The following is a 25516-nucleotide window of genomic DNA, read 5'->3' as shown; positions in this document are numbered from 1 at the left end:
GAAAAGAGCAAAGGTAGCCCATAGGGAGCTAGGCCGTGGCAGAGCCCTGCTGGCCAGCTCTGCGGGGAGGGCCCCGTCGCTCTTGTCCAGTCGTCAGAGTGCCCAGAGCCTTGTTTGCCAGGTCACCCCTCTCGTCCCTCGTGTCCCCGTCGGTCTGCTGGCGGCTCCCTGGGCGTATCAGCTGTTGCCGTGTATCTTTCATCTGTGTGTGTGATCCCCTCTCTTCGTATCCCTTTTGTCTTTTCACTAATGGCATTTTATGGGTCATAGTTTCCTTTCTTCTTTGTCTTTCCATCTTTGAAAACGAAGTGATCACAGTGGGACACTGGAAAAGGCTCCGAGGAAAGGGCCGTGTTTTCCCGACAGGCGTTTGTGTTACTTAGTTTGTGTTTTTCCCTAGTCCTGCTCGTTTCATATTCTGAGCTTCACTAAAACAAAAGTTGGTTTTCTGATGTGCCTTTTTTTTTTTTTAATTTTTTAGGTGACTCCCCTAGTGATACAGGTAAGGAATGGCCTGAACTAAATGTGTTTGCTATAAATTGTGTGTGTGTGTGTGTGTGTGTGTGTCAATATGAACATATACTCTCAGATTTGTTAAGGAACCATATGTGCACCACTTTAAGATTTAATCTACACACCTTATGTTCCAGAAGAATGCATCTTAGGACTCTTTCCAGAGTAAAAAGTACATTTCTAAATTCAAATTTTGATTCATTCTATTCTCTAAAATATAAAGGCTTCTTACTTTAAATAGTGGGGTGAATTTAATTGCCTTAGTAGAGTTTGTTACTTACTGATTAAGTCTTTTCACCAAAATGAAGAAGCTTTATTCAGATTATAAAAACAATTTGGTCCATACCCAAAGTAGAATCTGTTTAAATGCAGAAAAACATGAAGAAGGAGATGAAAAGCACTGTTTCTCATGGAAATGACCATCCTTCTAGGACCCCTGTCATATGTGTGTGTGTGTGTGTGTGTGTGTGTGTGTGTGGTGATGAGATACGCCCGTTACTGTTACATGTTGGAGTGATGACGTTTTGTGCAGAGGGCCCGGTGTGCGGCTGGAGTTACCCACCACCCGTCACTAATACATGGTGGCAGGTGACCCTCTTGACACCGCTGATTACACACGTCCATCCTTCTCAGGTTGTAGCTGACAGGATCCACCCACCTTTTGAAAGAAACTTAATCGGTTTGTACTTCCAGGGTTTGAACGCCGTCTCCCAGATCTTCACCACCTCTAGAAACGACTGTTCTGTCTTCATTAAAATGATGGATGAATAAAGCTCGTTTGCATTTGCACTTACCTGATGGCTGTCTTTTCAAGCACTTACCTATTTGTGTTTCTTCCTTTGTGAATTGCTGATGGGATTGTCACGCTTCAGAAGAAGTCGGACCTTCTGTCCAGGAGAAATCCGAGCTGCCGAGCGAGCTTCCGGCCAACATCAGGTCTGCGGCCAACGTGCTCTCTCTTTGCACCTTCTGCCGTTTGTCCGGTGCTTGAGCTTAATTATGAGGAAATACCTGTACAAAGAACGCAAAAACCGTTTGCTTAATTTTCACATGCTGGGTATAAGTAACTACACATAGGGCATTTTATTTTATTTTTTTTTAAATTTTTTTTTTCAACGTTTTTTATTTATTTTTGGGACAGAGAGAGACAGAGCATGAACGGGGGAGGGGCAGAGAGAGAGAGGGAGACACAGAATCGGAAACAGGCTCCAGGCTCCGAGCCATCAGCCCAGAGCCTGATGCGGGGCTCGAACTCACAGACCGCGAGATCGTGACCTGGCTGAAGTCGGACGCTTAACCGACTGCGCCACCCAGGCGCCCCCACATAGGGCATTTTAAAGATTTAGGGAAATTCATAATTATGGTAATGTTTTGATTACTTTTTGGATCTTAAATTTAATGAAAATATAGGATTAAAAGACGGATACTTCCAACTTGTCAGGTTACTGGAATGTTCTTAATGCTCTGCAGACTGCGTCCTGACCAGTTGACGGTGGGAGATTAGCGATGACATTGACCTGGGTTTTCTGTCGTCCCCTTTGAAATGTGCAAGTGTGTCACATTCCCTCTCTGGTTTTCCAATATCTGGGTTTAGAAAACCACCTCGGCCTGGGAGTGCGAGACCAGCGCCTCCCCGGGTGAAGCGTCAAGACGGGGCGGAGGCGCTCACGGCGGACAGGTGAGGCCTCTGCTGCGAGGCGGGGTGAGGGTGGAGAGGGCTTCCTGATGGGGGAGTGTGTGTGGGAGGGGTTCGGGGCACGCCGGGGGCGGTGGGGGGGGGGAGAGCACGGGGCGAAGCGAGGCTGGGCCCCGCCGGGGGCAGGATGATGCTTTTGAGGGTTGAAGGGCCTGGTGCCGGAGAAACGTGTACTGTTTCAAGAGCTCACGCCCAAGCACAGGTTCCCTCCTGACCTTGTACAAGGTCCCCGAAGCCAGGAAGAGGGTGTGCACGTGTGCATGCGAGCCTGCATGTGTGTGCGTGCACTTGGCTGTGCTGTGATCGTGGGGAGGGAGTTACGGGTGCTCGGTGAAGCGTGATTGTGTTAGGCAGGTCGGGAGGAGGAGAAGGCAGGTGGGAGCCGCAGTGCGTTTGGTCTGGAGGCTTGTGGTCCAGGCACAGGTGCAGCAGGAGTTAGTGTGCGAGCAGAGGGGAGCTGACAGCGGCCTGCAGTGGGGGTGGCAGTGGGCGGGGCAGTTCCTGAGAGTGGCCACGGGAGGCCTGAGAGAGCCCTAGGATGGAAGCGGTCACCTGGGGAGACAGGGCCAGGCCTGCGGGCTGGGCAGCTGGGTGTTAGGCTGACTCAGACCGGTGGTAGGACTCGGGGGAGAGGAGGTGCTGGGCAGGGAGCCGGACCCAGAAAAGTGGGACCGGGGGAGGCTGCTGTGTTCCTGGCAGAGACCCAGAAGCAGGGGTCTGTGGCCACATTGCCACCCCTGCCCTGGTGTTGCAACTTGGAAGAACAGGGCCCTCCAGGTGAGGGGCTGCTGGCGGAGGGCTGGTGTCCAGAGAGTGCGGCCAGGGGAGGGGCAAGGCTCTGGGTGGGGGAGGCTCTGGGGGCCCTTGTGAGATAGGGGCACAGGGAGGGGGCTGGGTGAGGACCAGAGGCCAACATTAGTGGGGGCACAGAGGGCAGGACTCACAGGGACCCAGGCCTGCATTCTGTGATGTTCTGGAGGTGGTTGGTGGTTGAACTCCTCCCCTGGCGCCCGGGGTGCATGGGATTGATGCAGACGTGTGGCCAGCACATTCCTGTGTGATGTGATTTCTGGTGCTCCAGGACAGGGAGTGGCAAAGCCGTGGCCAGTGTAATTGTGGATGCACAGAACTCCGACGGTGAGGAAGACGACCAGTTTGTGGTGGAGGCCGCCCCCCAGCTCCCTGAGATGTCCGAACTTGAAGTGGTGAGTTAACGGCAGCGTGTTTTTGTAGTTGCGCTTGGACGACTCTGGAATCCACACTCCCGCATTCAGGTTCCGGAGGCGAACGTTCCTCTAACCTTTCAGTTACGTGTCCGCCTTCTTTAATTTTGTCGTTGCTTTGGGGACCTCCGCAGAGGCAGGATTTCGAGAATCAGCTTTTTCCTCCTTCCTTTCCTGCCCAGGTGCCAGCGGTAGACGTGGAGGAAGAGGAGAAACACGGTGAGTGTGGGGTGCGCACAGCTGTGCGCGGGAGGGGTCCCGTGCCCTGGAGCTCTGAGCGCCCCGTGTCGGCCAGGGTTCTGAGCAGCATCAGTGAGACACCGCAGCACGGATGGGCTCCTCCTCGGCTGGTGGCTCGTAGTCCCGGATTCGAGGGGCACAGCGCCCCGGGACCCTGGGGCTCGGTCAGTAGCTTCCAGCGTGGCGTGGGGTTAGGGTAGAGGTTCGACCTCTGGGGTTGTTTCCAAATCGACAATATTTGTAATATTTGTTCTCTTCCCAAATGTCTTTGACTTCAAACGGTTGCAAAAGCAGGAAGAGTCTCCTAATGAACCCCCTTGTACCCATCACATGGCTTCAGCCGTGATCGGCTCATCTCGTTTTCTCTAAGCCTCTGCCTGCTGCAGACCCCCATTCCCCCACGGTGTTTTCTTTGTTTTGTTTTTAAGTTTTTATTTATATTCCACTTGGTCAACATATATTGTAATATCAGCATCAGGAGTAGCATTCAGTGGGGCACCTGGGTGGCTCAGTCACTTGAGTGTCCGATTTTGGCTCAGGTCATGATCTCGCGGTTCGTGGGTTCGAGCCCCGCATCGGGCTGCGTGCTGACAGCTCAGAGCCTGGAGCCTGCTTCGGATTCTGCGTCTCCCTCTCTCTCTCTCGGCCCCTCCCCTGCTCATGCTCTGTCTCTCTCTCTTTCAAAAATAAACATTAAAAAACAATTCTTCAAAAGGAGTAATAGCATTCGGTGGTTCATCCCTTGCATAAAGACCCAGTGCTCAATCCTGACAGGCGCCCTCCTCAATGCCCATCACCCCTCTGACCCATCCCCCACCCGCCTCCCTCCATCACCCTCAGTTTGTTCTCTTTCGTTAAGAGTCATGGTTTGTTTCCCTTTTGTCCCCCCTCCCATGTTTGTTTTGTTTCTTAAATTCCATGTATGAGTGAAATCATATATTTGTTTTTCTCTGATTTATTTCACTTAGCATAATATACTCTAGTTCCATCCATGTTGTTGCAAATGGCAAGTTTACCTTCTTTTTGATGGCTGAGTAGTATTCCAGTGTGTGTGTGTGTGTGTGTGTGTGTGTACCACATCTTCTTTATCCATTCGTTAGTCGATGGACATTTGGGTTCTCTCCATAGTTTGGCTATTGTTGATAGTGCTGCTATAAATATTGGGGTGCATGTGCCCCCATCAATTCTGTATGTTTCTATCCTTTGGGTGAATACCTATTCATATTTATCCAAATTATCCAATTGCTGGGTCATAGGGTAGTTCTATTTTTAACTTTTTGAGGAACCTCCATATTGTTTTCCAGAGTGGCTACACCAGTTTGCATTCCCACCAACAGTGCAAAAGATTTCCCCTCTCTCCGCATCCCTGCCAACACCTGTTATTTCTTATGTTGTTAATTTTAGCCACTCTGATAGATGTGAGGTGGTATCTCAGTGTGGCTTTGATTTGTGTTTCCCTGATGATGAGTGACATTGAGCATCTTTTCATGTGTCTGTTGGCCATCTGGATGTCTTCTTGGGAAAAGTATCTATTCATGTCTTCTGCCCATTTCTTCACTGGGTTATTTGTTTTTTGGGTGTTGAGTTTGATAAGTTCTTATAGATTTTGAATACTAACCTTTTATCCAATATGTTGTTTGCAAAGATCCTCTCCTATTCCTTTGGCTGCTTTTAGTTTTGTTGGTTGTTCCCTTTGGTGTGCAAAAGCTTTTTGTCTTGATAAAGCCCCAGTGGTTCATGCTTGCTTTTGTTTCTTTTGCCTCCGGCCATGTGTCTAGTAAGAAGTTGCTGTGGCCGAGGTCAAAGGGGTTGCTGTCTTTGTTCTCCTCTAGGGTTTTGATGGTTTCCTGTCTCCCCCAGATTGTTTTCAAGTCCTGGAGAAGATCATTTCTTCTGTTAACATGTCACGTGTCCCTCTAAAAGAGAAGGGCTCTTTAAAAATATATATATAACTATAATTCTACTGTGGTAACAAAACAATTTCTTAATGTCATCAAATACTGTTTTCCTAGTTGTTTTGTATATTTTTTCTACTTTGAGTCAGAATCCAAATAAGGTCCCTGCGTTGCAGCTGATTGATATTAACTCTTAGGTCTCTCTTAACCTCCCTCCCCTTTTCCCTCATAACGTATTTGTTGAAGAAGCTGGTTGGTTGTCCGTAAGAGTTTCCCACAGTTGGGTGTTGCCTGTGATATGCCTGTGGTTTTTCACATGCTCTTCTGTGCTTGTAACTTGGTTCTAGAGACCCAATCAGGTGCCAGAATACTTAGTAGGTGGTGGTGCTTCTTCCTGACGTCTGCGTCTCTCTCTGCTTGTGATGTTAGCCTGGTGGCAGGACGGACCTGCCCTTCCTCAAGGTTAGCCGGAGGACGCCATCGTGCACAGCTTTGCCTCCCCAGCCGTGGCCCCAGGGCTCAGTCCCTATGGGAAAGGTGGGCGGCATGATTCATGCTCTCCCTTTGTTGATGGGTTTTCCTGAGTTTGTTTCCTGTCGCCATCCAAGCTGACTGTTGAGGGTTGGTGTTGACACCTGTATGAAATCACGGGTTTCCTTTTAATACACGTAATGTGCTTCATTTCAAGCCAAGTCAGTCTTTCTCATCAGTGTTCCGACTGTCCAGTGTTGACTCAGTGGAGCCTGTTCGAGTGGCTGTCTGGGACCTTTTGACACATCCCGGGAGACTTTGCAGCTTCCTCGTCTTCTGATATGGGGAAGATGTTTCAGGCTCGCTCTGCGTGTTTCCCGCCCCATATCTGGAACCTTCCATCTCTCCACGGAGCCTGGCTGCATGTTGCCTCTGGATTGGCCATTGTGTCTAGGGGTTTTCTTACCTTTTTTAAGACGAGAAAAATGTATCCAAGTTCACGTTGGCATTTCTAACGCAGCTTTACTCTTTAGAGTTTTTCCTAAATCTTTGATTTTATACATGCATATCTGTCTCATGCCCCGCATCCTGGCTCCTAGCGCCGTCAGCCGTCCGATTGCTGTCCCCTACGGCACGCACAGCACTTGGAGAACGCCACCACCGGTAATGAGCCGCAACAGATGACTGAAAACACTAGGAGTTTTCTTGGTAGGTCTGTCTGTTCTCAGGGTGCGTCCCATCGGGGACGGACAACCAGTTAACGGAACAGTTTTTTGTTAGGCTACGCTTGCCACTTTGATGTTAAGTTTCTTAGTTTCATTTTGGTTTCAGTTTTTAGGCATTGAAAAATTGGATTTGATTTTGTTTTATGTATGTAAAGTAGTCACTTGTTTCCAAGGTCAAATGTACCAAGCAAGATAGATTCAGAGATTCGGGGCTTCTGCCCTGTCCTCTCCCTCCCCCGGTAGGAAACAGTGAGAAATACGGCTTATACTTTCCTTTAAAAAGTATACGTGAATACGTGTGTGTGTGTGTGTGTGTGTGTGTGTGTGTGTCTGTCTGTTCACCGGGATCTATGCTTCTCCATCTGGCTTTTGTCACTGGGCAGCGTGTGCTGGCATTTGCTCTGCAGCGGTGCGGGGAAGTGGCTTCACCCCTGCCCCCAGCCCCGGCCTCCCTCACCGACCAGGTGCTTGGGGTTTACTCAGCCAGTTTCATGTTGATGTACATTTGGGTGAGATGGTGTTTTAAAGAAAATGGTGTTTTTTTTTTATGGTATTTACCCCATGGGTAATTCTTTTTTTCTAAGGAAGCTGAAGACTCTTGACTTAATATAAAAGGAGTATCTTGTGCTTAGAACCAGCTCAGAATTGTCACACGTGTTTGCAACACTTACCTGTTTAATTTACTCTTCCTCTTCATCCTTTTCCATTTACAAAGTTGTTTTTTTCACCTTTGAGGAGCTCATTTCTTTGAAACGCTGAAATTTTTTAAAATTTAAATCCAAGTTATTTAATATACCGTGTAATAATGATTTCAGGAATAGAATTTAGTGACTCATCCCTTACGTACAACACCCAGTGCTCATCCCAAGAAGTGCCCTCCTCGGTGCCCCTCACCCCTTTACCCATCCCCCCTCCCACAACCCCTCCAGTAACCCTCTGTTTGTTTTCCATATTTAAGAGTCTCTTAGGTTTTGTCCCTCTCCCTGTTTTTATCTTGTTTTTGCTTCCCTTCCCTTATGTTCATCTGTTCTGTGTCTTAAAGTCCTCATGTGAGTGGAGTCATATGATGTTTGTCTTTCTCTGACTAGTTTCACGTAGCATAATACCCTCCAGTTCCATCCACGTCATTGCAAGTACCAAGATTTCATTCTTTTTGATTGCCAAGTAATACTCCATTATATATATAAACCACATCTTCTTTATCCATTCATCCATTGATGGACGTTTGGGCTCTTTCCATACTTTGGCTCTTGTCGATACTGCTGCTGTAAACATTGGGTGCATGTTCCCCTGCGAATCTGCATTTTTGTATCCTTTGGATACCTAGTAGTGAAACACTGAAATTTTATCCTTAATTTCCACCACCAGCTACTTATCAGTGTATTGCAGACTCTCTTGCACCAAATAAAGATTATTTGAAGCTGTTTTCAGTATAGAAAGAGGAAGAACAAGAAATTAGTGTCCTCCCCACCCCCTCCCCATTTAGAATGGAAGGGCTCCTCAGGGCGGACAATAACATAAAACCGCTGATTCTCAACAGGAGGGCTTGTGAAGAAGATTCTGGAGACCAAGAAAGACTATGAGAAGCTTCAGCAGCCGCCCAGACCTGGAGAGAAGGTAAGGAGGGCTTTCTGCAAAGGCTGCACACACTTGGAAGGTTCCCCCCACCTTCTCGGCCGGGAGGATAGAAAACTCAGGGCTCCTCCAGTGTGTCCCGGGTGGGGCCGCGGCCTCGCCTGGGGGCTTGGGAGTCAAGGCCAGAGGCCTGTTCTGCTCTGACCCCGTGGCCGTCCCCTTCCTGCCTGGTGCATCCCGTCTCCCTGCTTGCAGGGTCGGGAGGCTGGCCGCCTGGCCCTGGCCGATGGCGGGAGAAGAGCCTGGGCAGCTCCCGGTCTGGCTTTTCAGTCTACCTGCTGTTAGTATGTGGCCTCCAGCGGTCTTTCTTACCGGTGTGGGACGTCCTTTTGTCGGGACCCACGGGCTTCCCGCCAGCCGCCACCCCTGGGCGTGTGACCCTGGGGTGCCTGCTTGCAGGCCAGGTGCCTCCAACGTCACGGCCAGGTTTCTGTTACAGCCACTTTAAAAAATAAGAGTGTATCTTCACTTACTGGTTTTTTAACAGAAAGATGTTTTTTGGATAGTTTTGCTGGCAGCCAATAATTCCAATAAGTTTTACACACACACATGCACACGTGGATAATTCTGCCTAAAACATCCTAGTTTGTCATGAAGATGTGGCCCGAAGCCGCCAGTGAGAAGACTGGTGAGAGTGACATTCGAAGGGCCCCTGTAGTGTCACGGGGAGGGGGAGGGGCGGGGGGGTAATGCTGCTGAGGCCTCGCTGGACAGCCCCCGCCGCGCTGGCTCCTCTGCGGCCTGTTGTCTGTTGCTGTGGAATTTTAATGTGTCCTGCTCCCGTTCAGGCCTGCGGAGCTGGCCTGGTGTCCCTGGCCGTGTTCCTGGCACTTGAATGTGTCCCTCCAGGCTGTTCCTGGAGGTAACCTTTGAGGCTTCGCTTGGTTTAAATTTTATAGCCTTGCTTTTTATGCACAGCACGCTAGGTCTGTGCTTCAGACTTCCTCGGAAGAGTCCACTTCAGAGTAGGTATTTTGACTTTAAAGATACAAGGAAAAAAATGTCCTTGTTTGGCGAACAATTTGCTGCTTTAAAAAAAGGACAGTTAGTATGGGGGTGCCTGGGTGACTCAGGCGGTAGAGTGTGCAACTCTTGATTTCGGCTCAGGTCCTGATCTCACGGTTGTGGGATCGAGCCCCTGTTGGGCTCCGCGCTGGGCATGAAGCCTGCTTCGGACTCTTTCTCTGCCCTGCCCCTTCTGCTGTGTGCGCAGGAGCGCTCGCTCGCGCGCTCTCTCTCTCAGAAAAATAAAAAAGTACAGTTTATTTTTTTTCTCATTATTTTTAACATTTATTTTTGAAAGAGCGCAAGTGGGGGAAGGGCAGAGAGAGAGGGAGACACAAGATCGGAAGCAGGCTGCAGGCTCCGAGCTGTCAGCACAGAATCTGACGCGGGGCTTGAACTGAAGAACTGCAAGATATGACCTGAACTGAAGTCGGTCGCTCAACCCACTGAGCCACCCAGGCACCCCAAAAAAGTACGGTTTAGTAAGTGTTTCAAGGTCTGTGTATTACAGGCAGGGGAAACGCATGCTGCTGTGTTTTCTTTAGTGTGTTGGTAAATGTCAGGTTTACATTTCACTGACTGGTCTTCTAAAAACCTCTTAGAGTTTTTTAAATAAAAGAAATTAAAACACACCGGAAAAGTTGATGTCTTTTCTGCCTTCGCCCCAGGCCCATTGTCCCCAGGGCAGTCACAGGGAGGAGCTGGTGTGAGCCTTACTTGATAAGCAGTTCCTACTGCTTCGGGGGTTTTCGGTGCTTCCCCCCAGTGCTGGTATGTTTGCTGGTCGCTTTCTTCAGGCCGCAGTGTGCTTCTGAGACCTCCCCCGTTTGGATACCTGTGGATCTAGCTTGTTCCTCTTAACTGGTAACTAGTATTCCGTGGTTTATTAATTGTTTTATTGATGGATGTCGTGTTGACTCCGCCTTCCACTGTTGTGAACACGCCTCCACGTCTCCAGGCAGATGGGAGCCAGTGTCTCCGGGAACAGTAGTCAGCAAACATTTTCTGCAAAGGGCCACGCGGTAAATATTTTAGGCTTACGGGCCATACAATCTATTGCAACTTCTCAGCTCTGCTGATAGCCTGAAAGCAGCCCTAGGGAGGACAACAGGAAACGGTATGCGTGGCAGTGTTCCAATAAAACTTTATTCACAGCAGCGGGGACCCAGCCTGGGGCTGGGGTTTGCGACCTTGCTTTAGCGTCTGTGCCCAGACCCAGAGCTCCTGAGCGTGCACAGAGCTTTGATTTCACCCCATACTGCCAAATTACTCCCCGAGTGGCTGCGCTGATTTACTCTCCCAGTGGAGTGAGACTCTGTTTCCACACGTCTGTGCCATCCACAGTCAGGACGGTGAACGTGTGCGTCGCCCTCCACAGTGGCCTGTGCCCTTCGTAATCCCTTCCGGCCACCTCTCCCCACGCCCCGCTCCCGCCAGGACCCGCCAGCTGCTCCTCTGCTCCTGGTCGCTCTTGTTTGTTTCCCAGAATCGCAGATGGTGGAGTCACATGGCGTGTGCTCCTTTTCGGTCTGGCTTCTTTCAGTCATCGTGTTACTTTGAGATGTATCCATTTTTCAGCATGTGTCCTTTTGCTTGCTGAGTCGTGAGCACGTTGTAAGATACACCCACTGCGGTTGTAAGGATTTATCGTCCTCTGTAGTGGGTGTATCCATTTGTCAGTTGACGAGCCGTCGGGTTGTTTCCAGTTTCGGCCAGTTACATTCCCTTACGAGCCCTTGTGAGGACAAACCCTTTCGTTCCTTTGGGTGAACACCTAAGAGTAAGATTGCTGGCTCACGTGGTAAACGTATATTTATCTTTTCCGGGAAACTGCCGGGCTGTTTTCCAAAGTGGTTGTACCATTTACATTTCCACCACAGCAGAGGAGAATTCCAGCTTCCCCACGTCGTCGTCAGCACTCGGAACGGTCAGTCTTTCTAATATTTTGTGTTTTAATTTGCATTTCCTTAATGGCTGATGATTATTCTCCCTTCACTGCTGGTTCCCCCTCTTGCTCTTTTCTTCGTATTGAAGTCTTAATGTTGCGAGCTTTTCTGTTCTCTTGAACGAATCCTTTCTTTTTGTTTTGCCAAGTCAATTTCTCGAGTGAGTATATTCTGTTTTCCTATTTCCTTTTTGAGTCTCTTTGAGTAATTCATATTTGAATCAGTTAGGATTAGGTTCACCTATGAGTGAAGGAGAGATCGAAAACATTAGTGGCTTAAATGACGTGGAAAGTGCTTTAGCTCCTGAGTCAGAGTCTGGAGGTGGCGCCCGTGTGACCCCCGTGCCTCAGGGCACCTCATGGGCCAAGGTAGCTGTCCCAGGTCCAGCCAGGACTGCCTGCCAGCCAGCAGGAAGGGGAGAAGGAGAAAAGCATGCCCCTTTCCTTCCAGACTCTTTCTTGGAAGCTGTGCCTACCGCTTCCACTTCCGCGATAGTGGCCAGGTCTTTGTCACTAAGGGGCCATGAAGTGAAATCTTTATTCCAGGAGTCAGCGTGCTCAGTTAAAAATCAAGGTTTTCACATAGACGAGAATTTGCCAAAATTCCTCACTGCCTGGAGTGCTCAGAAGATGATATTTGCAAGGCACATGGGTGAGTGGAGGAGGCTGGCTGCCTGGCTAGGGCCCGAGGGTTTCTGGAACCAGCATCTCCCACATGCGGGCTGCACATGGGGCAAAGAAGCTTTGCTGTAGAGGCGAGAGCGGAAATCGGCGTCCCCTGGCTGTGCCTTCTCCAGCCTTTCTCCAGGCAACTGTTGCGTCCACGTTTTCCAAAGTCGTGACATAAACATGTTTCAGCTGTGCCTTTATGATTTTAAAAATACGCCTACAGTTCCAGTTTTCCTTTTCTTCCCAAAATTTTGTGTCTTTTTACCTTGAGACTTTAAAGAAACAGTTGAAATAGACACCCTCTAGCAAAGGATCAACTTTTGGTTTTGTAGATAGACAACTTTTGTTTTCATTTCATTGATTTCTATTCTTTATTTTTCCTTTTAATTTCCTTGGTTATTTATGTTTTTAGTCCTTGTGTAAAATACTTAGCTCTTTTATTTTTAGCCTTTATCATTTTATTTTATTTTATTTTATTTATTTATTTTTTTTGAGAGGGAGAGAGAGCATGAGTCAGGGAGAGGGGCAGAGGGAGAGGGAGACCGAATTGTAAGCAGGCTCCACGCTCAGTGCAGAGCCTGCCTCGGGGCTCAACCCCACGACCCTGGGATCATGACCTGAGCTGAAATCGAGAGTCGGACGCTCCACCGACTGAGCCACCCAGGTGCCTGAGTCTTTGGCATTTTTAAAAATTAATTAATTAATCTATCTATTTTAAGTTTATTTATTTATTTTGAGAGAGAGAGAGAGAGAGAGAGAGAGAGAGAACAAGAGTGCAAGAGCAGGGTTGGGGCAGAGAGAGAGGGCGAGAGAATCCCAAGCAGGCTTCGTTCTGTCAGTGTGTAGCCCAGTGTGGGGCTTGAGCTCGTGAATCGCGAGATCATAACCTGAGCCAAAGTCGGGCACTTAACCAACTGAGCCACCCCGGCGCCCCCTGAGTTCTTGTCATTTTAAACAAATATATGTAAGGCCATACATTTCTCTTTAAGCATGCTTTATCTTTGAATTTTTAATATGAATATTAACAGTTCCTTGAACTTTAAGATGAAATACTTTATTTCTTTTTATCACGTGGGGTATTAAGGAGTCTGTTCCATAGCTTTGAAACGTAAGGGTTTTTAAAAAGTCTTTTTACTGGCGATTTCTAATACAATCTCACGTTCAAAGAATATGGTCTATATAAGATCGATTATTTGGAGTCGAGCTTTCTCTGAGGCCTAGTCTGAGGGCAGTTTTCACAGGTGTTCCGGAAAGCTCGCAAGGTGTGTGTACCTTCTGTACTTCGGATCCAGACTCCGACGCGCCTGGTTTGCTGAGAGGCGGCTGTGAGAATCTCTTCGAGCTGCGTCGGCCGCGTCTGCCTGTTGCCGTTATTGGTTTATACATACCCGTCGTAATAGCAATTGCTTGCCTTCTCTGTCTCTCACTTAAAACTCAAACGGTAGAGGTTTCCTCTGCTTTTCACATAAATCGTAGTTGCCTTTAGTCTCGGTACTTTGTATTTTCTTTGGAGGCAGCGTGTGTTTTCAGCATGCCTGTAGCCCAGCTGTCTCTCCAGCCGGTCTTTGAAGTTGTGTTGGAAGAAAAGCTATTTCTTATTGCACTAATGGACTTGAATAACACATTATAGAATAAATATGTGAATCAGGCCGCTTTGGGCATTTTCTTCATTGTCCTGACCAACTTGCTCTCTTTTCAAGAGGAAATATAAACTCTGCTAAGAGTAAGATACGAAGCCCATGCCAGCATTTTTTTTCCTTCACATCTATGAAGGAGTTTTTGAAAACCAGCCAGAAGAGCAGTTTTATTAGTGTTTCTTATGCTTTAAAAATACTTGCTTTTTGAACGTCATAAATAAGATGCTTGAGAGTGATAGGGGGCAATTCAGAGATGGTTCCCTCACCGGGAAGTGCTGCTCGGGGTTTCTCGGGCCTGCTTCTGTCTCCTCCTACATTCTCTTTCGGGTTTCTCCACATCGTGTCCGTTCTAATCGAATGTAAATTTTAGATCCTTTTTCTTTTCATTCAGATTATTTTTTTAAATTTATTTATTTTGAGAGTGATGGTGTGAGTTGGGGTGGGGAGAGAGAGAGAGAGAGAGAGAATGAGAATCCCAAGCAGGCTCCCTGCCACCAGCCCAGAGCCCAGTGTGGTGCTTGAACTCATGATCCATGAGACCATGACCTGAGCTGAAATCAAGAGTCAGACACTTAACTGACTGAGCCACCCAGGCGCCCCTGATTAAAATTCTTTATTTTGAAATAGAGTATTTCTCTTAGTGGATTCTTTTTTAGTTTATTTAAAGTTTTTGTGATTTTACTCTCTTCACCTTTTTAAAAAAATTTTTTTAATGTTTGTTTTTGAGAGAGAGAGAGACCAAGAGTGAGTGGGGGAGGGGCAGAGAGAGAGAGAGGGAGACACAGAATCCAAAGCAGGCTCCAGGCTCCGAGCTGTCAGCACAGAGCCCGATGCGGGCCTCAAATTCACGACCCGTGAAATCATGACCTGAGCCAAAGTTGGACACTTAACTGACTGAGCCACCCTCCCCTACTCTCTTCACCTTCTTTCTTGGCCACGTAAACTGCATCTTCTGGAGGTTGTACATCTTTTCACATGTGAAGTTGGTGTGTGTGTTTAATTTGACGTGAATGTATGTATTTTACTGCCCTTCTCGGTGAAAGTTGTAACGAGGGACTAATGTAGCTATCAGCTGTCTATAGAGATTATGGACAGTCATCTGAAAGAAGCATTTCTTTGGGAATGTGTATCTTGACTCTTGACATGACCTTTTTTTTAATGTTTATTTTTGAGAGAGAGAGAGAGAGAGCGGGGGAGGGACAGAGAGAGAGGGAGACCAAGAATCCCAAGCAGGCTCCACACCGACCGCACAGAGCCCGATGTGGGGCTTGAACCCATGAACTGGGTGGGGAATCGTGAGATCATGACCCGAGCCAAAGTTGGACGCTCAACCTACTGAGCCACCCAGGCACCCCTTGAAATGACTCTTGACGGATGAAATGACCTTATCACGCACATGTTGTATTTTAGTTACAGTCAGTCGTATATAGTGAACAATTTGTTAGCTAAATTCTTACATGAACGTCGGGGATTTCTATTTTATTCCCTTAGCTTGGCGATCTGAATACATCTTTAAGTTATGTCTCATTTTGGCCACTAGGTGGTGCAGTTTCATCACAAATACTTGAACCCTGTCTGAAAAATGCTCTTCAGAATCCCCCCTTAACTGAAATTCTGCACCTGATAAAAAGTATGTTTAGTTTGGACGTTTGTGGTCCCAGTATTATTGGGAAAATAGAAATACTGTTTCCATTTAAATTGCTATGAAGGAAACAGGGGACACATACTACGATGTTCTTCACTGATGAGACTTCGGTGGCCAAACGGGGAACCACTGACCCTGACTTTAGTCAGAAAGGGTGAGTTTTTGTTTATTTCAGGAAATAAGGCCATCGCTTCATGTTCCCAAGAAGTGCAGTTTCTTCCAGTATGCAGGCTGCGGATTTTAGATTTTGGATGTAAAACTAGATTGTCACCAGCAGATTATCAACAATATCACTTAAAAATATTTACAGATACATGCCGTGGATATATCCTAGACTGTGAAAATGGTTTGGAAACCATCAAAATATCACATGTATGTGAACTTTGTGAAGATCATTACGAGTAAATAGGCCTTCTTTGTGTAAACAAAGGTCATAATGTGGATAAAGTATCAGAGTCCTTTTCCTGAAAATACATATGTGTGGCTTAAAATTGGATTGCAAAACTGTGACCAGCTGTAGTCTTAAAAACGTTTCCAACTCAAATACCCATCGTCTTCTGTTTCGTACGTTCACTCAGGGAATGGTAACACAAATAAAGATTTTATTTTTACTCAGAACGTCAACTTGAAATCCGTATCATTATGTTTGTCACTTTTCTAGATTTAGTCAGTTTTGGCCTGACCAGTCATTGTGGCCTCGTGTCCATCGATATCCTGTCTGCTTTGTGTAAACAAGTCTTGAGTTTGACTTTCACAGCCTGAGTCTGTGGAGTTGGGGGCTCAGTGCAGGTGCCAGTGTTTACACATGGTCCCTGCAGCACGTTAATGAGGGATCGAGTTCTAGCCTCGGGAAGAAAATCAGTTAGTAAGGATTAGAATGCAGATCGAGGTCAGTCACAGTGACTGTAAAAGGCGGGCGAAGCTCAGCGGACCCCAGTGCGCTTGTGCGGAGAGCAGTCGGGGAGCAGTTCTAGAAGCTACGGCCGCCCAGCGAGTGTGGGCCTGCCGCGGGGGAGACTGGTGAGGCCCCGGCCCTGCTGGAGTGTTCTCTCCGGTTTGCAGAGCCGTGAAGACTTTCAGAAGTACCCGGTGAGACCTCACGAAGGTGTTAAAGGGAAAAAGACCCTTGGAGAGGAGAGGCTTACCCGCGATCGGGCTGAGCCTGGGCGAGCCGTTGGCGTGGTCTGGCTTCATTCTTGGCTGGGAGCCATGTTGCTGGGCGGGGGCCCTGGGGTCTCTGCTTGCCGGGGGGCGAGGGGGGGGTTCCTCAAGTGACAGCGGTGAGGAGAGCCACGGCAGCTCTCCCCTCTTGGGTCTCGTCCCCACACGTGACCACCTCCAGTGTCACCCTGGCGCCCGGCACCCACAGGGTCGGGGCGCCCCAGCACCCGGCCCCAGGCCTTGTGCTCCAGGCCTATGTCCCATCTGTCATCTGGCTCCTGGACACAGGGTCTTAACTCAGGAAGGCACACGGGCTCCTTGGCCACAGCAGGCGGGTCTCAGATTTCCAGGAAGCCCCGCACGTGTTGGGACACAGGCCCTGTCGTGCGTGGAGCTCTCGGCTGTAGGTGGAGCAGTTGTTTCCAGAGTTATTTTCATCCCGAAATTCCATGTTTCTTGGCTTCACTTTAGACAAATTTATTTCTTGGTGACTTTTTTCCTTATTCTTATTTTTGTCCTTTCTAAAACGTACACATTTGTGCTCATTGTTTTAAGTGAGAAATGCATTTGTTTTATTTTCTGAGTTCCCATCTGTGTTGTTCCTGCCTGTTTGCTTCTGACTTGAGAAGCAGCTTCCCGTGAAGCACTCTGCTGCCCGAGGGACAGGCTTGGCGGATAAATGACCCGTTAACCCGGGCGACATGGGCTCAGAAGGGGCCGACATGGCCAACCAGTGACATGGCTTTATCCCTTTTCTCTGGGAGATGGGTTTCAAGGCAATTTTTAGGGTAAAAAACTGAAATGCTTGACATCACAATACATACTTTGATTTCCTACTTGTAGCAGTGATGCACGTATAATTTTTCATATTGGAGCATTATCAAGGTTTTCTGATTGAATCCTCCAAACCTTTCTTTCTGGCCAAAGACCCCTCCCCACCAGCCGGGACCCCTTAAATAACTAACAGAGCCTCTTGGAAAGCCTTCTCACCGAGGCCAGGACTGACAGCCACTTAGTGAAGAGCTTGCATTATGTCAGGGTTTTGCTCTACATAAGCCTTAAACTTCACAGAAAATTCTTGGGGCGCCTGGGGGGCTCAGTCGGTTAAGTGTCTGACTTCGGCTCAGGTCATGATCTCAGGGCTAACGAGTTCGGGCTCTGCGCTGACAGCTCAGAGCCTGGAGCCTGCTTCTGATCCTGTGTCTCCCTCTCTGTCCCTCCCCCACTCAGGCCCTCACGCTCTCTCTCTCTCTCCCAAAAATAAGAATGAACATTAAAAATTTCTGATTTCACAGAATATTCTTAAATCCCTTACAAGAAAAAAATTAAGATAAAACAGAAATGTGTTTATTTCAGACATTTGGTTTTCTGTAAATTATGAATAAAATACACCGCATGTTAACGCATGGTCTGAAGTTCACTCTTATAGGTGTGCTTCCTGTTACAAACACGATGCATTCTAAATGTTTTCTTCATTAGGTTTTGAAACTCAGGAGTAATTTCCAAATACGCATATTTTTGGTACTCACTAGGTTTCCAGGTAGCCTGTGAAAGCTTTGTTGTACTACAAATAGAGTTCATTTGCATTGAAAGATGATACAAAATTATGTTGTAATTGTAACAAATAAGCCAAATGGAGTTAATCATTTTACACAGCGTTAAAAGCAACTTTTGAAGAGAAGCAGATTTAGAAGCAGGTCAAACATTTTAAGTTGTGAGGGGCACTTTTGGGAACTTTCAGATCCTCCCGAGATCTGATCACCGTGTTGAAGGTCCTGGCAGAGCATGTCGCGTTGTCCTCGCGGGGTCTGCCCTGCTGGGCCCATTTGGGGCCTTGTGGGTTGTGCTCAGCCTCCAGCAGGTGGAGCGGCCCCCGGTCTGGGAAGGAAGGGCTCCTCCGACTGCGTGTCCCCGTGCGTGGTAGCGGCCACCATAATGTCCCAACGCTCGGCCAGCTTCGCTTGGGTGTGCTGTGGCTCAGAGAAGGGCCCCTCACCCCCACCCGCAAACTGCGCAAGAACCAATGGCCGACCTCATCCCTGAGTGCTTGGCCGATTGCTGCAGACTGGGACCTTCTGCATCAGCACCGCAGGAGCCCGGGCCTCCCAGCGCGCCCTGCATAGAAGCGCCCAGCCTGGAAACAGTGCGCCCTCTGCACTTCCGTGACCTTGTCGACCTTGAAGAGGGTCAGCTGTTTTGTGGAGGGGCCCTGGGGGTGGGGGTGGCGGGGGTTGCTCACAGTTAGATGCAGGTAGTGCCTCCGGGGCAGGAATCTCCCAGAAAGGAGGCGGCTGATGGCCCAGCATCCGTCCCAGGGCGCGTTTCCCGCCACCCCGTGACTGCGGTGCTCGCCCGGGTCTCCCCACGTGGAGGACCCTGCCAGGCTGCTCCACTGTCTGCCTCCTTTTCCCCCTGTGATGACTCGTGTTTTCTGGAAAGTACCGTGAAGCGTGAGTGTCCTGCTCTTACTCTCAGTGTCACCTCTTGTTCGTATCATCGCGGGCTCACGTGGGCGGGGTTCCTCGAGGGCGTAGACGCTCTGCCTCCTGTGTCGGTGCTCACGGTGTGTCCGCTTTGTCCAGTGGGGGCCCCTTCAGGTGGGTGTCTGCGCCCTTGCCGGCGGCTCTGGCTGCCTTCTTAGCTCACTGGGGTGTCCAGCACCTCCTCTACTCTCCCTGCCCCCGGAGCCGCCATTTCTCCTGCTCCCTCTTGGCGGAAGCCAGATCTGCTGTCTGTGTGCCCACTGCCTTTGTGGTGTGTCAGCTCCCAGGCCCGCTCAGTGTCCGAGCCACAGGAACTGAGTGTGTGTGTGTGTGTGTGTGTGTGTGCGTGCACCATGGGCATCGGGCTAGTTCCTTCCCTTTGTTTATAATTCCCTTGTCCGGTCATGAGGAACATGTTGTTGTCCTTAATAGATCGAGTTGGTGAATGCATCCCGTGTCTCCTGTTGCTGCTGTCACCGCTGTCCAGGGTGCATGTCGTCTACACCCACCTTGGGCTCCAGCAACCCCTGCCCCGTGGGCAGGCGCCTCATTGCTGCTGGGGTAGCCATTTTCCCCGGATAGGACTCCCTCCACCCTGTGCTGGCTGCTGCACCCCTCCCCCACGTGGATGTCCTGACTCCGGGCCTGTGGCTCCCCCCCTCCCCCACGCGGATGTCCTCACTCTGGGCCCTGTGGCTCTCCACTCCCCCACCCTGGTGCAGGTGCTCCCTTGATTGGCCCACCTAACGGGCTTCGGAACTGAATGGTTCAGGAGGAAAGAACCACCACCGACTTTCCCCTGGAGTGGAATCTCGTCAGGTGGAGACCTATGTCTCTTCTGTGGCTGGCAAGGTGCTAGACGAAAGTTACCCTTAACTTGTTGACTAGATGAATTTCAGCGAATGAATTAAACACAAGTTACAAGAGGCGGGTAAGTGGACGGGAACAAATGATCACGTATGAGGCGGCACCTGGCAGAATGAACTAAAACCCTGTGCGGAAAGATAGTGGAAGTTTTCACGGTGCTTCTGGAGGAAAAGGGGACCTGGTAAGCAGGTGCCGTAGCCTCGGGGAGCCCCACACTGACCCCTCACCCTGTGTCCTGGTGCGGAGCCCTGCATGGCCTGGCCCCAGGCCTGGGAAGCAGGCACGGCTGTCTTGCCCTGTGGTTTTCTGCCCCAACGTGGACGTTGTAGTTTGGACAGTAATACAGATTTCAAAGTAAAGTGTGATGAGAAGTTTCTGACCTAGATGGGATGTTGAACAAAGTATGGTTTTTTAGAGGCACTTGGGTCCTTTCACAGAGAGCGAGCACTTAGCCTGCTGTGGGTCTGCCCTTAAAAGGGCTTTTATGTTCCAGGAGAGAACATATTGTAAGAAACAATAGGTTCTTTTCAAAAAAAACCAAAGTCAAAGTTGCTTTTAGATTTGCTCTGCAGCCCTGACTGCTGGAAGAAGAGGGAGCTGGGGCTGCAGGATTTGTAGGGAAACAGGTGGACTCGGGATTGTTACTATTTAGTCACGTTGGCATTACAGATGTAGAGTCAGGAAAGATCTACCCAGATGTCGGAGGGGCTCAAAAAACATTGCTCTTGGATTCTCGAAAAAATAAATTGCCTAAGACCCAGTTCACCCAGAGAACTAGGAAAAGCAAACGTGAAAAACCCACACCTCTGCAGAAGCAGCGTGCAGACCTGTGCCGACGGGTGCAGGGGCCACCTGTCCCCTGGGGTGTGTAAGCACCTGAAAAGCTCCAGTCCGACCTGAAACACATAGTATAAAATTCGCAGTGGGGGGGGGGGGGGGCGCCTGGCTGGCTCAGTCGGTTAAGCATCTGACCATTGGTCGCGGCTCAGGTCATGATCTCACAGTTCATGAGTTCAAGCCCCGCGTCAGGCTCTGCGCTGGCAGCATGGAGCCTGCTTGGGATTCTGTCTCCCTCTCTCTCTTCCCCTCCTCTGCTAGCGAGTGCTCTCTCAGGAGTAAGTTTTGCAAAGAGAAGAAAAGCAGCCAGCCTGGCCTGAAACACAGTTTTATGGAAGAATAACGTAAGAATCGACGGTAGAGGGCCAAGGGAGGTAAAGTCACATTAAAATCATCATTCAGAACTTGCCCCCTTCACTTTCTTTTAGGTGTTTTTTGATGGCTGAGTTCTTAATTTTAATGTAATTAAATTGCTCGGCCTTCGCGCTTACATTTCATGTTTTTGGTGTCTTAGTGAAGAAATCCTCCTCTGTCCTAAGGCCAGAAAGATACTTATTCTCTTTTTTTTTTTTAATTTTTTTTTTCAACGTTTTTTATTTATTTTTGGGACAGAGAGAGACAGAGCATGAACGGGGGAGGGGCAGAGAGAGAGGGAGACAGAATCGGAAACAGGCTCCAGGCTCTGAGCCATCAGCCCAGAGCCTGACGCGGGGCTCGAACTCATGGACGGCGAGATTGTGACCTGGCTGAAGTCGGACGCTTAACCGACTGCGTCACCCAGGCGCCCCCGATACTTATTCTCTTTAAAAGATGAAAACTTTGTTTTGACACTTCAGTCCTTAATCCACCTGGAGCTGAATTTCCTGTGTTGTGTTGAGACAGAGGTGCCGTTGGTTTTTTTCCCAGTAGGAATAACCAGCTTTTCATCCTCCCCACATGGCTCCGTGATGTTACCTCTGCTGTATGCGAAAGTTACGTGTGCCTGCGGCGCTCTCTGGATCCTGGACCCCAGAGCTTAGCAGGCTTTTTCTAGAAAGGGTAGGCACGCACGCATTTGCAGCTGCGAGAACCACGCCCGCTCTGTCACCGGTCTTCAGCTTCGCAGCCATAAACAGCATGCAGACGGGCGAGTGTGGCTGGGCTCCGGTAAAACTTTATTTACGGATGCTGAAAGGCAAATCGTCTAGAATTTTCTTGTGTCCCAAAATACTACCCTTTCGATATTGCTTTCAACTATTTGTTTTGTGAAAGCCGCTCTTCGCTTGTGGGCTGAACCAAAAGAAGAGGCCGTGGGCCCGGCTGCAGGCTATGGTCTGTTCTCCCTGGCCCTGCCCGATTCCACACAGCTTCGATCAGCTTTATGAACAGGCCTTGTGTCTGATGATGTGCCTCTTCCCGGTCCTTACCTCCCGTAGAGGTACTATAAGCAACTTCTTTTTTTTTTTTTTTAATTTTTTTTTTTTTAACGTTTATTTATTTTTGAGACAGAGAGAGACAGAGCATGAACGGGGGGAGGATCAGAGAGAGAGGGAGACCCAGAATCGGAAGCAGGCTCCAGGCTCCGAGCCGTCAGCACAGAGCCCGATGCGGGGCTCGAACTCACAGACCTCGAGATCACGACCTGAGCCGAAGTCAGACGCTCAACCGACTGAGCCACCCAGGCGCCCCATGTAAGCAGCTTCGTGAATGCCACAAAAAACCCTCTTGGGAACTCAGCAGGAGTGTTGGTGAACACGATCGCTCTGTGTATTTGGCCGCCTCTGATGCCTCTCAGTGAACATCTGTGACTTTTTTCTGTGGCGCTTGTGCCCATCATTTGGTAGATTTGTATCTGGGCACTCTAGAGGTTGTTCTGCTCTTGGAAAGACTCTGCTTTAGGTTTTTTTCCTGGTCATTGGTGGGTACAAGCTGTTGAGTGCTTACGATCACTTCCTCGATAAAACTGTTGTTTGAAAAAGACGTCTGTTGATCCTTCTGTGTTTCCTGTGCCATGGGAGCAGCTGGGTACTAACCCAGAGAGGAGTGAGGTACAGACAGGTACTGTTGTCACCCCCGGTTTGAGGCGGGGGCATCAGCGGGGACTTGTCTGGGGCCATGGGACTGCTGAGAACCAGAGCCCGGGCGCAGGTGCAGGCGTGTGGCCCGCGTCCGAGCTCCTCCCCTGCGCTGTGCCCGTGTCGCCGTTGCCCCGAGACCCAGTGGCCTTGTTCCTCCTCTCCGGTCCTAACGCCGTCCTCACCACTGGCCAGTTACTCCCACTGGACCTCCAGTTCGAGAGGAGCGATAACAGCGATAGTAACACCTTCTTCCTTTCTGATTTTTAGTAACAGTTCTGGAATTCACCCGTTTCCGACTGACTTAATGTAGCATCGAGCAACCTAACAGACTGACAAAGTCTGATTTTTTCTCCTATGGGGCTTTCTCATGAATGGGCGTTGAATTTTATTGAACGCTTTTTCTGCATTGAGGTAATTCCGTTTATTTCTTTAGTTCGCTAAATGGCATTTATAGCTTTCTGATATTAAGTGATCGTTCCATTTCTGAGATGAAACCAACATTGCTACATTGTCTTCTCTTTTTCATCCATTGGTAGATTCTGGTTGCTAATTCATATTTTTCTATTTATATTCGCGGATGGGATGGGCCCATGATTTTCTTTTTCTCATATGATCCTTAGCTTGTGTTAGTCCCAAGGTTAAGAGTGAACCAGGGAGAGTTCTTGTCTGTGTTCTAGATGATACAGTAGATGATGGAAAGAAAGGTATGTTTCTTGACATTTTGGTGGGACTTGTCCATAGAACCATCTGAGTGTGATGTTTCCTTTATAGGAAAATTTTAGGCTCCTGCTGTTATTTTTATATTAATTATGGGAGCATTCAGGCTTTCTCTTTCTTCTTGAGTCAGTTTTGGTTATTAATTTCTTTTAAGTCCTCAAGTTTATTGGAAAGAAGCTCTTGATAGAATTCTTTTAACATCTGCTTTATTTGAAATTCAGTTTTGTTCTGTTTTTATTAATAATGCTGCTAATTTGTATTTTTTCTTCTTCTTTTGAGGCAGTGCTTCCAGAAGTTTGTCTGTTAGTCTTTTTAAACCAATAGTTTTTGGTTCCATTGACCTTCTGTTTTGTATCTTTGTTCTTTTCACTGATTTCTCCCGTTTTCTTAATTTCCTTCCTTTTCTCTCTTTGTGTTTATTCTGTTGTCCTTTTGATTTCTAAGTCGGACACTCACATTACTAATATTTGTTTAGCCTTCTTTTAAACCTTAAAATGAACTTGTTTTATGATTACAAGTTACGGTGTTTTGTGAGTCCGTATTCCCTCACCAGCCATTTATTTATCACCTGCTGATTGTTGGGCGATCTCCCAGGCTTGTAATCAGAAGTGGATGTGTAACGTTACCAAATGTCTTTTTGGCAGCTGTTGAGATTATCATCTATTAATAGATTCCTAAAGCTGAGTAGTTCTTACGTCCCTAAAATAACCTTTGCCTGGTCATAGTCTGTTAATTGTCCAATGCAAAACCATATTCAATTCACTAATATTTAATTTATTTTTGTTTGTTTACATTTTATTTATTTACTTAAGTAATCTCTACACCCAGTGGGTCTCAAACTCACAATTCCAAGATCAGGAGTCACATGCTCTTCTCACAGAGCCAGCTAGGCCCCTCAGTTTACTAATATTTTTAAATGGAAGCCTATATTCAAGTGACATTGGCCTGAAGTTTTCACACATGTGTGTGCTGTTGTTGTTAGTAGTTAGGAACACGATTATGTTCATTTTATGTAATTTTTTTAAGTTTATTTGTTTTGAGAGAGAGTGAGTGAGCAGAGGAGGGGCAGAAAGAGAGAGAGGGAGAGAGAGAATCCCAGGCAGCGCAGAGCCCGATGTGGGGCTTGAACGCACGAACCGTGAGATCGTGACCTGATCCGAAACCAAGAGTCGGACACTTCACTGACTGGGCCCCCCCGGTGCCCCTATGTAATTAATTTTTATAAAAGTTTTCCCCATGCCCTAGAATAGTGTAAGTCAGAGGAGTGATCTGGTTCACGGAGGTCGTGGAACTGTGGGGCTGTGTGCCCTTCCGTCCTCTCTGGGGGTGCGTCTCCCCAGGGCTGCTGCTTAGAAGCAGGAGCTCGCTTCCTGTTCGATGACGACTTGAGGTCCAGCGGCTCGGAGCCCGCGTGGTTCTGTGGGCAGCCGTTGCCGACACGGCCCGGGTTCCTTTGCTCTTGCCTGCGGGGCACGTGGGTGTGAGGCCTGGGGGCCTGGGAGAGTCCTTCTCCGGTGTGGTCCCAGTGACTCCTCGTGTTGTCCCCCTTCCGTCCTGGCCCCAGGAGCCCTGGGATGAACAGAGTCCAGCTGCCCTGTGGCAGGGGCTCAGCAGGATCCCAGAGTTACGCGGTTTGTTCCTCGCGGGTACTCCTGCTGTCCTTGGGAAGTAGGGAGGAGCAGGTGTCTCTACATAATCGGGGGCCTGTTTTCCTGAGGCCCGGGTCTCTCCCTGCCCTCGTCTGTGCTGCCGGTCCAGAGTTTTCTGGAGGCAGGCTGCTGGTATCTCGGGCCTGCTGGACTGTAGGAGGACCTGTCGGAGAAAACTCCCATTTCGCTTAGAGACCCTTGCCGTCACCACGCAAGTCCCTGCGCACAGGCCGCCCTTCAGAGGGGCCTTCCCTGTCCAGCGGCTCCATTAGTCCTCCCCCCACCCCATCGCCCACCAGTCTCTGGCCCTGCTTGACCTCCTTCCCCGGCGTCCACCGCCCACTGAGACTGTGGCTGTGGTTTTGGATTGACCTCTGGCGGCTGGAGGAGTCGGGCGTGGCGAGCACAAGCCAGAGCTCACCGCCTCGTCTGCGCCAGTGGGTCAG

At 48.8% G+C, this 25516-nt stretch overlaps 1 protein-coding gene and 1 long non-coding RNA gene across 8 annotated transcripts in view; both read left to right on the top strand.

Annotated features, from left to right (window-relative positions):
- TRAF3IP1 (TRAF3 interacting protein 1) overlaps positions 1-25516 on the top strand; it is a 61395-nt gene that overhangs the window by 18766 nt on the left and 17113 nt on the right. For 4 of the 7 annotated variants that reach the window (XM_019445363.2, XM_019445361.2, XM_019445359.2 and 1 more), the window contains 6 exons: positions 482-502; positions 1386-1449; positions 2108-2191; positions 3291-3414; positions 3615-3651; positions 8304-8380. In XM_019445363.2, coding sequence (XP_019300908.2) covers positions 482-502; positions 1386-1449; positions 2108-2191; positions 3291-3414; positions 3615-3651; positions 8304-8380 — 407 coding nt within the window. Of the gene's footprint in view, positions 1-481; positions 503-1385; positions 1450-2107; positions 2192-3290; positions 3415-3614; positions 3652-8303; positions 8381-13249; positions 13666-25516 lie in introns of those variants that run through there. The other 3 variants (XM_019445360.2, XM_019445365.2, XM_019445366.2) reach the window with 2 other exon arrangements.
- LOC128777221 (uncharacterized) lies at positions 1458-1950 on the top strand. The gene is made up of 2 exons (XR_008422394.1): positions 1458-1576; positions 1828-1950. It is a non-coding gene; the product is annotated as an uncharacterized LOC128777221 (long non-coding RNA).

This window comes from Panthera pardus, unplaced genomic scaffold (assembly GCF_024362965.1).
Source record: "Panthera pardus isolate Hobbes unplaced genomic scaffold, ASM2436296v1 HiC_scaffold_10, whole genome shotgun sequence".
In the NCBI taxonomy this organism is placed as follows: domain Eukaryota; kingdom Metazoa; phylum Chordata; class Mammalia; order Carnivora; family Felidae; genus Panthera; species Panthera pardus.
This window is presented reverse-complemented; position numbering and strand designations above follow the sequence as displayed.